Source organism: Scomber japonicus, chromosome 11 (genome assembly GCF_027409825.1).
Source record: "Scomber japonicus isolate fScoJap1 chromosome 11, fScoJap1.pri, whole genome shotgun sequence".
NCBI lineage: Eukaryota > Metazoa > Chordata > Actinopteri > Scombriformes > Scombridae > Scomber > Scomber japonicus.
Window position 1 is genome coordinate 29502011 of NC_070588.1, and position 13808 is coordinate 29515818.

General features: G+C 37.5%; 1 protein-coding gene across 1 annotated transcript; it reads left to right on the top strand.

Annotated features, from left to right (window-relative positions):
- Positions 1 to 9544: 9544 nt before the first annotated feature.
- Positions 9545 to 13151, top strand: dnajc15 (DnaJ (Hsp40) homolog, subfamily C, member 15). The gene is made up of 6 exons (XM_053328029.1): positions 9545 to 9656; positions 10445 to 10496; positions 10582 to 10655; positions 11642 to 11718; positions 11856 to 11926; positions 12662 to 13151. Exons 1-6 carry the CDS (start codon positions 9558 to 9560, stop codon positions 12730 to 12732), a joined length of 444 nt encoding a protein of 147 aa, XP_053184004.1. The 5' UTR covers positions 9545 to 9557; the 3' UTR covers positions 12733 to 13151.
- The last annotated feature ends 657 nt before the right edge of the window (positions 13152 to 13808 follow it).

Here is a 13808-nt window from a genome sequence, read left to right on the forward strand (position 1 = left end):
GTTTTGCACAAATCTAACTTTTTTCATGTTTGTTTATAATTTTATAAATGAAATGAAACTGTGAAAAAAATATTTAAAATGTATAATATATATGCCAGATGAAAGAGTGAATTGAAAAAAGCATTAAAAACTAAAATAAGTTAATTTTCAACAATATTTACTTTAATTTTGCGGTTGCCAAGTTTTTGTCAACACTGTCCGATATTTATAAATAAGCAATAAAACCACCCCAAAGAAGGAGGAGAAGAAAAAACGAACAAATCAGGAAATATATTCTTTTAAAAACATCATGCAATGGAAAAAAAAAAGTTTTTTAAAGTGACAAAAAGAGAATATAAAAGAATATTTTACAAAATAAATGTTCATGAATAATTGTAGAAAATACCATGAATCCTGAGATAATTCAGCAAATGATTCAAGTCAAGGCATTTTTATTTCTTTATGTGGGCACTATGTTTCCTTGTGGGTTACTTAGCTTACTTATGGCTAAGTAACTGATAGCTAAGTAAGCTAAGTATAAGTTACTTAGCTTACTTATAGCTAAATAACTGATGGCAAAGTAACTTATAGTTGTGAAATTACCTCCCTAAAATTCGAGGAGAAAAAAACAAATCAGGAAATATATTATATTAAAAACATGATCCAATAAAATATAATCGTTTTTAAAAAGTGCACGTGACATAGCTATAACGCTATGGGTAATCTGTACAGTCATCATCACCATTGTCTCAATCAACACATGACTATTTCTTACTAAAGTTTGGCTTTATTGCTCTGTAGAAATGTTCTTTTTAAAATCTTTAGGCAAATGTTTATTTTCATGTCATTTTTCACACTAATCCTTCATGACATGTTGTTAATATGCTAGGCTAGGCCATTTCTGTGTTGTTAGTTGTATTCTTCATTTCATCTCTATCTGTGCTTGTAATGATGGAAGGGCTACACAGGGATAAAACAAATGTGTCTGTTATGATCACTTTTCTTTTTAAACATTTACCCACTCTCTGTCTCTGACTTGTTTTATGCACAAGCCATTATCATTATTTTCACTCTCATGAAATGGGATAAAAATCATTAAATGGCATCATCATTACCTTGGATGACGGCAGGGGGTGGTGCATTTATTTAGTCTCACAAAGAAAGCTTGTGTTACACATCTACACATGAATCTGACTGAGCTGGGAAAGAGGACTGAAGAGTGGAGGAAAAACAGAGATGGAGAATAGTTTTCACCTTAATGGGCTGCTTGAAGGTGTCCCTGCCTGCACCCAACCAGTCCACTCTGTGGTAATAATTAGTGACACGTTCGTCTGATAATATGCAGCAAACTGAAATGGTATGAACTGCTTTTTACCCAATCTAAAGGCCTTAAAGAGGAGCCTGTGTCCAATATGTCTAATATTTCACCAGGCTTTATGTTGAAATTATGCATACACTGTACATAAATTACCCATTAACTAATTGGTTTCAAGTGTGACACTCTAACATACAGACACAACAACTTATTTTGCCCCAGAGCCCCCTAGTGGGTTAATTCTGCCCTTGTCTTGCAAAATTAAATGAATAAAATGGAATTTATATGATGGAATTATTTAATCCTGTACCACTAATTGTTAAATAATATGATTGCCTCAAATGGATATTGTGCCTAATGATAGTCTGTTTGAGATGTATTTTTACTAAAATACTGAAAATTGTAATTTTCTGGATGGTTTGCCAGGAATAAAAAGTATATTGGATGATTCCAAATATCATCACAAGTTATTGCTTATCAGTGGCTCCAATCCAAGAAACCTCATTAGAAGCTTCAAAAGCCCATCTGAGGAAGCCCCCAGTTGAACCCCCTCCTCCTTTTTCCTTTCTCTGAATGCTCTTTGTCTGGATTTGTTTTAAAAGTTCTCTTCAGTGAAAGAGAGGAGGGCCAGGACAGCCTAATGGGCTCTACTATGTTACTCTCTCTGCAGCATTGTTGCAGGATAATAGTCCTACATGTCTCGTGATATAAATTGATCCATATTGAGCCAAACACGCAGAGACTCTGGCCTGTCACAGGGTTCACAAAGCTTTCTTTACTGATGTTTTACTGTGAGGGCTGTCAGCGTTTAATTTAGATAAACAGTCACTTTTTTCTGATTTATCCTTGATTATGTTGAGAAAATGTTCAACCAAAGCAAATGGACATATTATTTTCTGCTTCAAGTCAGACCTGGAACCTTTTGTTACTTTTAGGGACATTGTGTCTCCCATTTCATTTCAGCTTTTGCATTTTAATATTTCCTAATTGTACATTTGTACATTTGTGTGCCACTGTCTTTAGCAACATAGTTGTCTGAGCTTTAGAAATCCTTTTAGGCTAAGTGCATGTGCCTGGATGTAGCGATGGATGCCACAAATAAGCATTGGCTTTAGCAATAAGACCACCTTTGTGCATGAGGCCTCATCATTTTCCATCAAACAATCTCTTCCCTTGACTCACGTACACAGGTCTCTTTCTGTCCCGTCAGTCTTGCCTATTTCCTTCTTTATTTTGATCACAGCATCTTCTAGTGATGACTAAATTATGATTAGATGTGCAGTGCTTTCATCTGTCTAGTGTGTTGTCTAATTCTGCCCCCCTCTCGTCCCCAACCCTCTCAAACCACCACCCCGACCCCCCAAACATACACAACACAATAGCCAGTCTACCTCGACTCACTCTCCCGCTATTGAAGAGCAGAGTGGCTGCTTGGTCCCCATGGAAACACTGCGCGTGTATGTGTGTGTCCAGTAAATGTTTCTCTCCCTCGCTCAGATGAAGTTGGACAAGCACACACACACACACACACACACACACACACACACACACACACACACACACACACACACACACACACACACACACACACACACACAGGCTAATGTTTTAATATGCAAATAATCTACTTTCTTTTAATGCATCCTGTATATTGCTGCATTCTAAATGTTTATATGAACCTCGGGGGTTAAGATGGCAAGTACTTATAACACAACACAGCAAAGGGTAAAGCCACAGATGTGTTTGTTCACGAGAAAGTGAGTTTAGGAATAAGTACTGCTGTTATTAATGAACTCATTGGTCTTAAAATACAACATTTTCTAGTCTTTGGTCTTGGCCACTAGGAGGCAACATATCTGAGGTTTGTCCTGAAAAAGAAGGGCACAATGTGAATTCAGAGCGTGTTCAAACCATGCAGCAACTACCATGGCTTGAGGCTTACCTTAAAGTGTAAAGCCACCAACGGCCACTATAGATGTTCCATCTGACTCCCATTCAAAAAGCCTCAACAATCTCTACAAATACTAAATCAACACTCATTATGGTCTCAGTCTCTAAATTCAAGCCCCCTAATGCTAGTGGTCATTTTGGAAATTATTGCTCCATTATTAAGATTTGAAGACTTATGGTAGCCTAGCTTTGGAGTTGATTGACAGCTGTGATTGACAGGCTCACCTGCTTCTCTCTCCACAATGAAGACTATTGTGACACTATTTCACTAAGTTAAGTGTTGCTTGGTCATGATTACTTGTTAGCACAATTTAGTTAAAGTTGGTAACTAAAAGTGCAACTTTCAATCAGCGTATTTGGTCCCTTCTGGTCCTTTTGGTTCATACCTTGGATGACATGCTTAAACAAAACTCAGAGTCTACGATTTCTTTCTTTTGTCATATTTATTTTCCATTCTCATTCTGTGTCACGTTTACCTTCATTTCCACAAACAAAGGAATTGTTCTTACTGGTTGATGTAAGAGGAGCAGACATTAAAACATCAAATTAAAAGGACATCAAAATTAACTTAAAGGTACTTAAAGGTAAAGGTATTTCAGTGGTCAAAAAAAAGTGTAGCTACAAAGCCAAAAGAGCACCTGCAACTTCCAGCTTCACACCTATATTACAGCTGATACTACCTGCAATGACTTACCGCCTCAATCTGTACCAGTTTGCAGCGCTAGTAGTTCCCAGTAAGCTAGTGTGTAAGAACATTCACTCTACTTGGTTAGTTGTGTCTGGGCCAAGAACAAGAAGCTAAAACAAGGAAGAAGGTCTGGTATCTACCAAGATATCAAGAAGGAAATGTTCTTCCTTTGTAGTAAGATCAGATCTTGATTCATTCATGCTAGCAGCTGGCTACAAAAGCCGTTTCACTCAAACTGGCTGATTATGTCTTAGCTGGGTCAGATGGAGGTCATTCATCAATGGAAGAAGGGAAGTTGTCTCTCTGCTCATCTGAAAACTGAATTTAAGGTCTGTACTTACAAGCATGATTTGTGACAGCTAATTTAGAGCCAATCATGGGGAAGTATGCAACTGAGTGTGCTGTGTAAACGTGAAGCTTCAAATTCAAGTAATAGTTTGAATTTAACCATGGATGAAAAGTTGAACAAATGAATTATATTGTTTTATTTTTTCTTACTATACACTGATAATTGACTTCTCCTGGAATTTTTAATGAAGGGAAAGTAAGTTTAAGAATTTATTTGTTTTAAATGTTATTATTATTTTTGAAAAGCCACATCAGACACAAGTTATTATTCCAAGCATTGAATTTTATATACAATTCAATCAAGACAACGGTCTAATTCTAATTCCAGCCTTATATAAACCAGGTGTAAAAAAGTAAGCCTGGTTTAACTGTTAATCTTGCTTCATGAAATACTCTTCTATACCATGTGTCGTGGTCTATTATATGATGACAGATGACTGTGAGGGGCAGAAAATGTGATTTAGCAGTTTTGGTGTTTCAGTGTGGGGGGGCCTTTTACAAAATGATCTACTGAATGATGTGTGGATGAACATTATTTGACAGGTAAACAGCATTTCCAAATTAGTGTGGACATTTATGCGTGTGTGTTTGTGGTCCATTGCACACCAATCTCTCTGTGTGTGTGTGTGTATGTGTGACACCGGCCCTGGCACCACACGTCTCATTCACACCTAATGATCGCAGCCTCTCACTGGCAGCCATCTCTCCTAGCCAACCAAATCCAATTACCGGGGACAAAAGAAACCGGCTCCAGGCTCAGGACTCCATCAGTTCCTCTGTGCTCCTGCTCCCTGCTCCGAGACTCCTGCTGGAACCCTAATCATGTCTAGGGTCCACAAGGGCCACAAAGTGCACCAACAGATACAGATAAATACAAAGAGAACCAAATATATGAAACACACCAAGAACAGATGCAAACAAATAAAACACACAAAGAAAAACAAGACTACAAGCAAATATAAATAAGAACAAATAAGAAACAAGTCAAGTCATTTTTTTGCATGGCCTAATATCACAAATCATAAATTTGCCTGTACAGCAATACCTTAATCAATAGCGTAATAGCTCCCTTAATAAAACCTTTAACAGGAAAAAAAATGGAAGAAACCTCAAGAACAGCAACAGAGGAGGGATCCCTCTACCAGGACAGACAGATGTGCAATAGATGTTTGTACAGAATAGAAAACAAATGATAGAATTACAGCACTGAACAGTATAACAAAGTTATAATATAACTTATCAATACAAATATATATATGAAAATTGTGATGAAGAGGATGCCAAGCAGTTTCCAGGTACCACCAGAACAGAATAGGACTTGAGCCATGCAACCCCCCATTACCATGGAGAACTGGCAGGAGGAGGACAGACTACACAGGCACACGGGGAGACTCACATCTCACTTTTCACATACATGGAGAAGATATAAGAAAATACATTATTTAAACAGGAAAGAGTGAAGAATAAAGACATCATTTAGAGAGAGAGAGAGACAAATTGTTACTCAGTTTCCATCTTTAGTCTGATTGCCTCTACTCTGACCGATTCAGTTACTGGGTCACAAACTTTTTCATATTACTGCTAAACAGTACACTAAAATACTTTGTGTGTCTGAAAACATCTGAAGCAAGAAATAGGTAATGCAGTGACAGAATCTTGACACTTGACAACAGCTTGGCAACAGTATTAGTCTCATCTGTGGCATTGATTGGCTAATCATTAGTCCCCTTGTGACGCTCATTACGATTTTTTCAAATCGCTGTTTAATGTCATGATAGCAGACAAACAGAATCACTCTACTTGACTCTGTGGAGTGGGCAGATTTAAAGATCTGGACCTAGGCAAAACTCCTGCAGAATGGGGAACCAGGTTCAAAACCTCTCAGTTAGGGAAACTCCAGGATGGGTGCTGCTCCAGCAAGAGATGCCTGAGAGAGAAGAGAGGACAGAAGGCGAAAACAAGGAGATTGACACTTGTGTTAGTGGAAAAAGTAAAAAGAAGGTTAGAGAGATGCAATGGTGATCAATACAGTCGCAATAATCAAAAGCTTTGTTGGTGTAGGACAACACTAAAAGTTAATGATAAAGAAACTGACCCACCATGCAGTACAAGGTCATGAAGTACTCAATCAAAGGCAAGTAACTGTAGGTTAAAGCAAAAACATGAGTTTTAAGTTTAGATTTAAAGGACTCAACAGACTTGGATTGCCTGACACCAGTATAGACGTTATTCCATAAGAATGTGACCAGATAGGACAAGGACACCTGCTGGCTTCTTTTTAACTTTGAATACAGTTTAGGATTTTATAAGTCAGCAGAAGTACTTAAAGTCTGATCTAGCATGAACAGAAACCCAATGAAGGGTGGCTAGAATTGGTGTAATATGGTCAAATTTTCCTGTCTTGGTTAAGATTCTAGCTGCAGCATTTTGAACTATCTGAAGACTTTTAGTACTAGCATGTGGCAGACCTGAAAACAGAACATTACATTAATCAAGTCTGAATGAAACAAATTAATGTATTAAGAGTTTCTACATCAGCCCAGTCGTGGACACGGAAGACTGAATTTAAGGTATGTTACATTAGTGGAAAAAGGCAGTCATGGTGATTTATTTAATGTGCTTCTCAAAGGAGAGGCAGGGCTCAAATGTAACACCAATTTAAGAAGCAGGAAATGCCACAAATGTAGTTATATATGATCATCAGCGCTTATAGGCATACACAGTACAGCTAGTGTATGTGTACAGTACACCAAGATCTGAGTCCTGATATACTAGATGTAATATTATTATTAGTAGACACTCTTTGTTCCTTCAGATAATAAGGATGTAGGCCAAGATAGGGCTAGGCCAGAGACACCGAAATTAGAATTGAATCTAATAGTATAGGGGCAGCGCAGTGGCTCAGTGGTTAGTAGTGCTGCCTCACAGCAAGAAGGTCCTTGGTTCCTGTCTGTTCAGTTTGCATGTTCTCCTTCTGTCTGTGTGGGTTTCTGCCAGGTGCTCCAACCATCAAAGACATGTACATATGTTAAGGTTAATACTCTACTCAAAGCACTGGCAAAATTACAGGTGTCCATACTGCTCCTAGACTGTGTGCATAGGATGGGTCAAATGCAGAGGATCAATTTCATTTTAATGTATGCGAGTACTGAGAAACAACAATAAGGATCTTAATCTTACAGTGATCAATGGTGTCAAAAGGTGCTATGAAATCCAGTGATTGAGGTGCAATGGTGGAATCTGAATCCAGCAAGAAGAAACAACAAAGAAAAGATATAACTGAAGTTACAGCAAGAAAACACAACTAAAGCATAAAAATAAAAGAATATACACAGTCAAGCAAAGACAAATGCAGCCAACAAACAAAACAAAACGAACACAAATGTAACACAAATATGTAGAAACATATTTGACACTAAATATTACTAACTTTTAGTGCAACACATTCAATAATCAAATCATATTCTTATTGATAAGTCAGTACCGTTCTGTGCAACAAATTCATGTTTTACAGTACCACAAAATGTACATTTCAATGGCTCCATCTAGTGGCAGATATTGGAACAACGGGGGGTTATTCCTGGGGCACAGGACATCCTTTTGAAAACCAGAACAACCAGCTGAGCTCCACAGTTATTTTTTCACATTGGAAACAGTAATTGACAAAACATAAATTTAGTAGCTTCTCTGGAGCTTTCAGCAGTTTGCTTAAAAAAAGCGCAATTTTTTGGATAAAGCAGTTAGGGAAAAAAGGAAACATTAACAATTCTATTACAAGTGACATGTTGATGGCAGCTCCCACCTTAACTTTAAAATACCACAGTGTTGCTTTATTGCTAAATATCAAAGTTTCTGATTTCGGTGCACCCTAGTGGTACCATAAATAATAGATTAACAGATTAGTTGATTTACAAAAAAAATCATTATTAAAGTCCAGCTGAAATTAAATTGCCCTTTTTTTTTTTTTTACAGCATACACATACATTGTAAATTGAAAGGGAGGAAATTATATTTTATATCATTTGAGTTCCCTCCTCAGTGGCAAGGCCCAGTGGCCCACCCTCAGTTTAATATTTTACCTCAGATGAAACTTCAACAATACATAGCAAGACAGTGTGGGTGTATCCATTCGCACCTGCTATTTTGGTTCATGAACGTGCAAAAGGGGTGAGTGAAGGTGAATATAGATCAGTAGGTGTGTTTCATTAATATTCTCTCAGCCAGTCTAATTACTGCACTTATAGAGACAGTTGTGCCAAATGAATCACAGTTAAATGTAATAAGAGCTCAGCAAATGGAAAGCTATTGTTCAAGAAGTATCTGGACGCTTATAGCATCACAGCATGATCACACAATGCATTCATTCTAATGTATCTCACCATGCACACTATCACTTAGTTTGGTCATTAATGTTACACAACAACATTTACTCTGCAGTGTGTTTCAAGGATAAAACATGAGAAGTAAAAAAAAAAATCAATACTAACCCACCAGTCTGATGTGTGTGTATGTGGTTATTATGTACCAGGCTAGTGACATCAGATGATTTAATGAAGGTAAACACAGTGAAAGGCCATGTGTAAAAGCACTGTACTCTGGCCTTGTACTTGTCAGGCTGCAGATGTATCAACATATCAGCCCTGCTGTTTTCAGATGCTGCAAAGATTTAATGAATTGATGAGGAAGCCTCACATACTTTACTGTAAGAATCACCCATATTCATTTATAGATCAATGCAGACTGATTTACTGACTTTATTGCTGTGCTGGTTTAAAGAGCGTTTAATTGAAATAAATAATTTATATGTTAAGCATTGATCTGTTGCAGGGTGTCTGCATATGTCAATATTCCATAGGTTGAGTGGGGACGTGTTTTTGCTCATGCAGTGATTTTAAGTATTGTTTCCCTTCAAAGATTGATGATGTTGTGGCACCTTATTTTAAACACCTTAAGACGTTCATAATGGACATATAAACAGGTTTGTTTGTTTTTCTTCGTTATTGAACAGAATATACAAACAACCAGTCATTCCAGTTCATAAAATAAAATAATAATAACAGGCTAATAATAATGTGTATATAAAGAAAACATAAAAGTTTTAATAGAAAGGAAGAGAGAAAAATAAATAAAGTAAAATTAATTGAAATGATGGGATTCTTTTTGATGTACTGGTTTTGTGAATATGAAATTTACCTAACAGCTTATTTGGCTCTCCATACCCGCTTGTCGGTTGCTGACTTTTATTTTGAAAGTTATCCCCGGAGCAGCAGTAACAACATGGCGACCACCGGCGGAGCGTCTATAGATGGACTGACTTATGCTGAATACAGTCCGAAAATGCAGAACAGAAGTGATGCAGAGATAGACAAGAGACTGGTGAGTATGTGCTTTTATACTGAAACCATTTATGGACTCAGTCAAATTGAAGCGGACGCTGTGTTTCTCTCTGTTAGTCAGGTAACCTCCATGACCGCTAACGTCTGTTGCGTCAGGTACACCAGCTTAGCTAACAGCGTAGTTCATAACATTTGAGCCATGTTTAGTCTTCTAGTCAGCTTTAAAATGAATGTACAGTAAAAAAAAACGTATACTGTGTTTTCTCTCTCAGATGTGACATAACACGTTTGCTGTCATTTTGCTGCTGGCTATCCTCCACATGTAGCCTGACTTCATTGTATGGAGCTTTTCCATTTTACAGTTCTAGCACTACTCGGCTCGGCTGGACTCGATTCGTTTTTGGGGTTTTTTTGCTTTTCCATTAGGGATAGTACCTGGTACCTGGTACTTATTTAGTGTCTGCTCTGGCCATAGACGTCCTATGGCTCTGGCGAGCCGATACTTAAATGTGACGTCAACTGACTGCTGGCCACTGATTGGTCAAAGAGTGTCATCACTGGAAGAGTCATGAGCGCGACGTCCCACACACTTTTTAAATACCGCCATTTTTAAATACCAGCAACAACAGTAGCAAGTTTCATGCGAGTTACTGACACTCATTTACATTTACAGACTTCTACCTTCCACACAGTACTAGTTTATGATTAATCATAGTATAAAACATACATGACATATTGAAGCTGCCTCACACATGTAAAACTCCTCTACTAGCTGTGTTCTATAACTCTAGCTCAGTGTGGTAACAGGTGGATGTTTGCTTTTGACAGGGAGGGACTCTGATCGCAGTGGGTCTAGGTGTTGCTGCTGCAGGTTTTGCAGGTAAGATTAGTTTGATAAAGAGCCAGTCATTTACCAAGATGTATGCATTTGGGAGTGTTTCATGTATCTTGTGTTTGATCAACAGGTCGCTATGCATTCCAGCTCTGGAAACCTCTGGGCCAAGTCTTCACTAACACTGTCAATAAGATGCCCTCAGCAGTAAGTTATTCATTAACCACCTGTACACCTGTGTCTGCTATGATGTTCATTTCCAGTTCTGTTCTCCTACATTTCTCATATCATTCACACTGATACCAACTGAGTACTTCATTCCATCCCTATCATGTGAATAGAAGCAGTAAATTACATAAAATGCCACCACAGATGGATTGTAGCTGCTGTGGCAGTGGGCCAATCACATGTGGCATTAAATCAAAGAACACTTGCATTGCTTGGCTATGATCAAGTCCATATAAATAGTCATATTTTCTAGCTCTGGGTCCAAAAAGGATCGATTGCAGGTGTCATTTGACGGTACTCTTTTATACTACTAGGTATCCATTTATTTCGGTCAACACCTTTTAAAGGTATTGAGTACCGATACCCAGCCCTAGTTCTTGAGTATATGGATCATTTGCAAATGTGCCTGATCCTAAGATTTGTTGCATCTTTCCTACTAAAGAACACTTGCATCCCAAAAACTGGGTCTGACATCACTCCAGCTGATATGGGTAATAACATGTCCTCTCCCTGAGTTTGAACCATTGCAGGATTAAATGAACCTGAACTAAAATCCAGCTTCTATCATGATGTACAGTTATCGTCTGTGAGTTGGAAGTTTGAAGTATATTTATTGTAGTAAATATACTTACCTATACCTATCTATAATTCTGGCTATAATGTAATTACGTTTAGCTAAGTTAGCCTTAATGACAGTAAAGCAGCCTTCCTTCAGCACACCTTCTGCAGCTGCTTCACAGTACAAGTCATCAGTTCACCATCAATGGTAGCATCTTAAACTTGTGCTTTCTGACCACTGATATCTGCAACTTTGATTGAGTGCTTTGTCTCTAAAAGGTGTTGGGCCCAGTACTTTTTGTACAAGTTTTAAGTGGCGCAAAGAAATAAACTAAACAAATCAAATAAAGCCTGTTTATACGTTTTTGGGCCTGGTTAGTGAGTCAAAACTCTTGTGTCATCTGCAGGTTTTCTCACCATACTACAAAGGAGGCTTTGAGCAGAAGATGTCCAAACGCGAGGCCAGCCTTATTCTAGGAGTCAGGTAAACAAATGTGTTTTATTGGATTTTTTTATTTTTTAATCTGGTTAAATTATGGGTAAAATTCTTCTGTGTGTGCCCCTTATTGTTCAGAGGAAAGTGATTGATCACATGGATGTATTATTTGTTTTTCTGTTCAGCCCAGTCACCAATAAGACCAAGATACGTGAGGCCCATCGGAGGATAATGATCCTGAACCATCCAGATAAAGGTAAGAGTTCTCAATGCTGCTGATTCTTAACCTTGAAGGTTCTATATGTAGAAAATATGAAGCAATTTACATATTATAAATAGTTTTTACTGCCAGTGAGTGAACAGGTTGAAATGTAACATAAAAAAATGAGACAGGCCCCAAATTTTCCGGCTATCTGTATCAGTAACTTCTATGTGAAGGACGTGGGATTTTCCACAAATATCCAAAGGATGTGGAATTTTTGTGCGCTCCCGAGTCGACTGACAACCATGATAACGACACAGCAACACAACAAAAACAGTGATCTCAGGCTAATGAGAAAATGAATTCCCTCCATCGACCACACAATATTTCACAAAAACACCCAACCAGGTTAGAGATGCTTTGCTGAAACACGGTGAAAACACAACATCAGAGATTTTTTTAATGTAATTATGAGAAGTGTAAGCGAGGAACATGACATCTCCTGCACTTGAGTGACAGGATATTGACTGCAGTTCACTTAACGGCCATTAAGTGTTGCTCATTGATACTTATTTTCAAGCAACTGGCACATGGAGGCCTTAATTTATAAAAATCTAAAACATGTTTGTGTAACATTTCGGTCTTTTGAGCTGGGGAAAAAAACACAGCATGTTTGATATAACAGCATAACTTTCCACAACTTGACTCCAATGAGAAGCTTGTGGATGGTCAAGTGTAAAATGAATAAATGCAGAATCACACTAATAGTTTGATTATGTTTTTGTATAGGTGGGTCACCGTATCTCGCTGCTAAGATCAACGAGGCCAAAGACTATCTGGAAAAGGAGAACCGGCGATGATCTGCATTATTATGACTCTCATTACTCTGTTATTTCAGCTTTGTTGTACTGCACATGAATCTCTATTCAGGCTCCCGGAAGTTAGCAGAAAAAATACTTTCCAAACACTGACTTAACTTGGACTGTATTTTCACAGTATGGGAACATATGTAGATATATAATACATGGCAGTATCCTTCACTCTTGGTTAGGAATATTGCTTTGTAAAGACTGTCATTTTAAATCTATATATTTACTATGTTAGAATCAAGTCATGGCAGTACTGCTTCTTGTCTCGTTATCAGTGTATGAGTGTGCTAATGTCAGGACATGGTAATGTAATAATCTATTTAAGGAACAGTAGAATAATACATTCATATATTACCATGTTTAAACAGTCATGGTGGAACTGGTGAAACATTTTTTAAATAAATGAAATGTGAAAACTCTTTGTTGTGTGAATCAATGACTGTGTCTGAGTGTGTGGGAAGAGCAGCTTAAACTAAACATGAACCAGGATTTGTAATTTACTACAGAACAACAGTGTGTGTGTGGATGAAGTATTTGGCTTTCTCCTCTTCATAACTAAAGCCTCAGCTAAGCCTTGATCAGGATTGTATTACTCCTCATGTTCTTGTTTCTGTAAAAAATAATTTAATTTATTTTCTGTAATATATAACACTTTAAATTCATATTTTTATTGATTCCCTATAAGTGGACATTTATAAATTGGCTTCTATGAAGATGTTTCTTCTCTAACCTACCATGATTTTCACTTAAACTACATCAAACAATATTAAAGTGTGCAACCTTTGTAACATGTCAGTTTGTATGTTAAACCTTTCTCATTGTAATTACAAAAGGAAAAACACAAATTATGGTTAGCTCAGCATAAACATGCAAATGCAGGTTATGTATGTTTACTGCTCACAGGCCCACTACAGAAACAATGACTGAACATAGAGTCAACAGTTTTACTGCCACATAAACCCATAATTTCCAATGGATGGATAAAATGTAGTTTATACTTATGGCCTCTGGGTGGCAGTGTTACTGTTGTGTTCATGTACATAGGCAGTAGTTGACAGTAAAAAGAA

What these genes read in the sequence shown, in the direction of transcription:
- dnajc15 (XM_053328029.1), top strand. Translation starts at nt 9,558, where the DNA reads ATGGCGACCACCGGCGGAGCGTCTATAGATGGACTGACTTATGCTGAA. An exon ending in CAGAGATAGACAAGAGACTG is followed by an intron (nt 9,657 to 10,444) that starts GTGAGTATGTGC and finishes TGCTTTTGACAG; the next exon opens with GGAGGGACTCTGATCGCAGT. An exon ending in CCTGAACCATCCAGATAAAG is followed by an intron (nt 11,927 to 12,661) that starts GTAAGAGTTCTC and finishes GTTTTTGTATAG; the next exon opens with GTGGGTCACCGTATCTCGCT.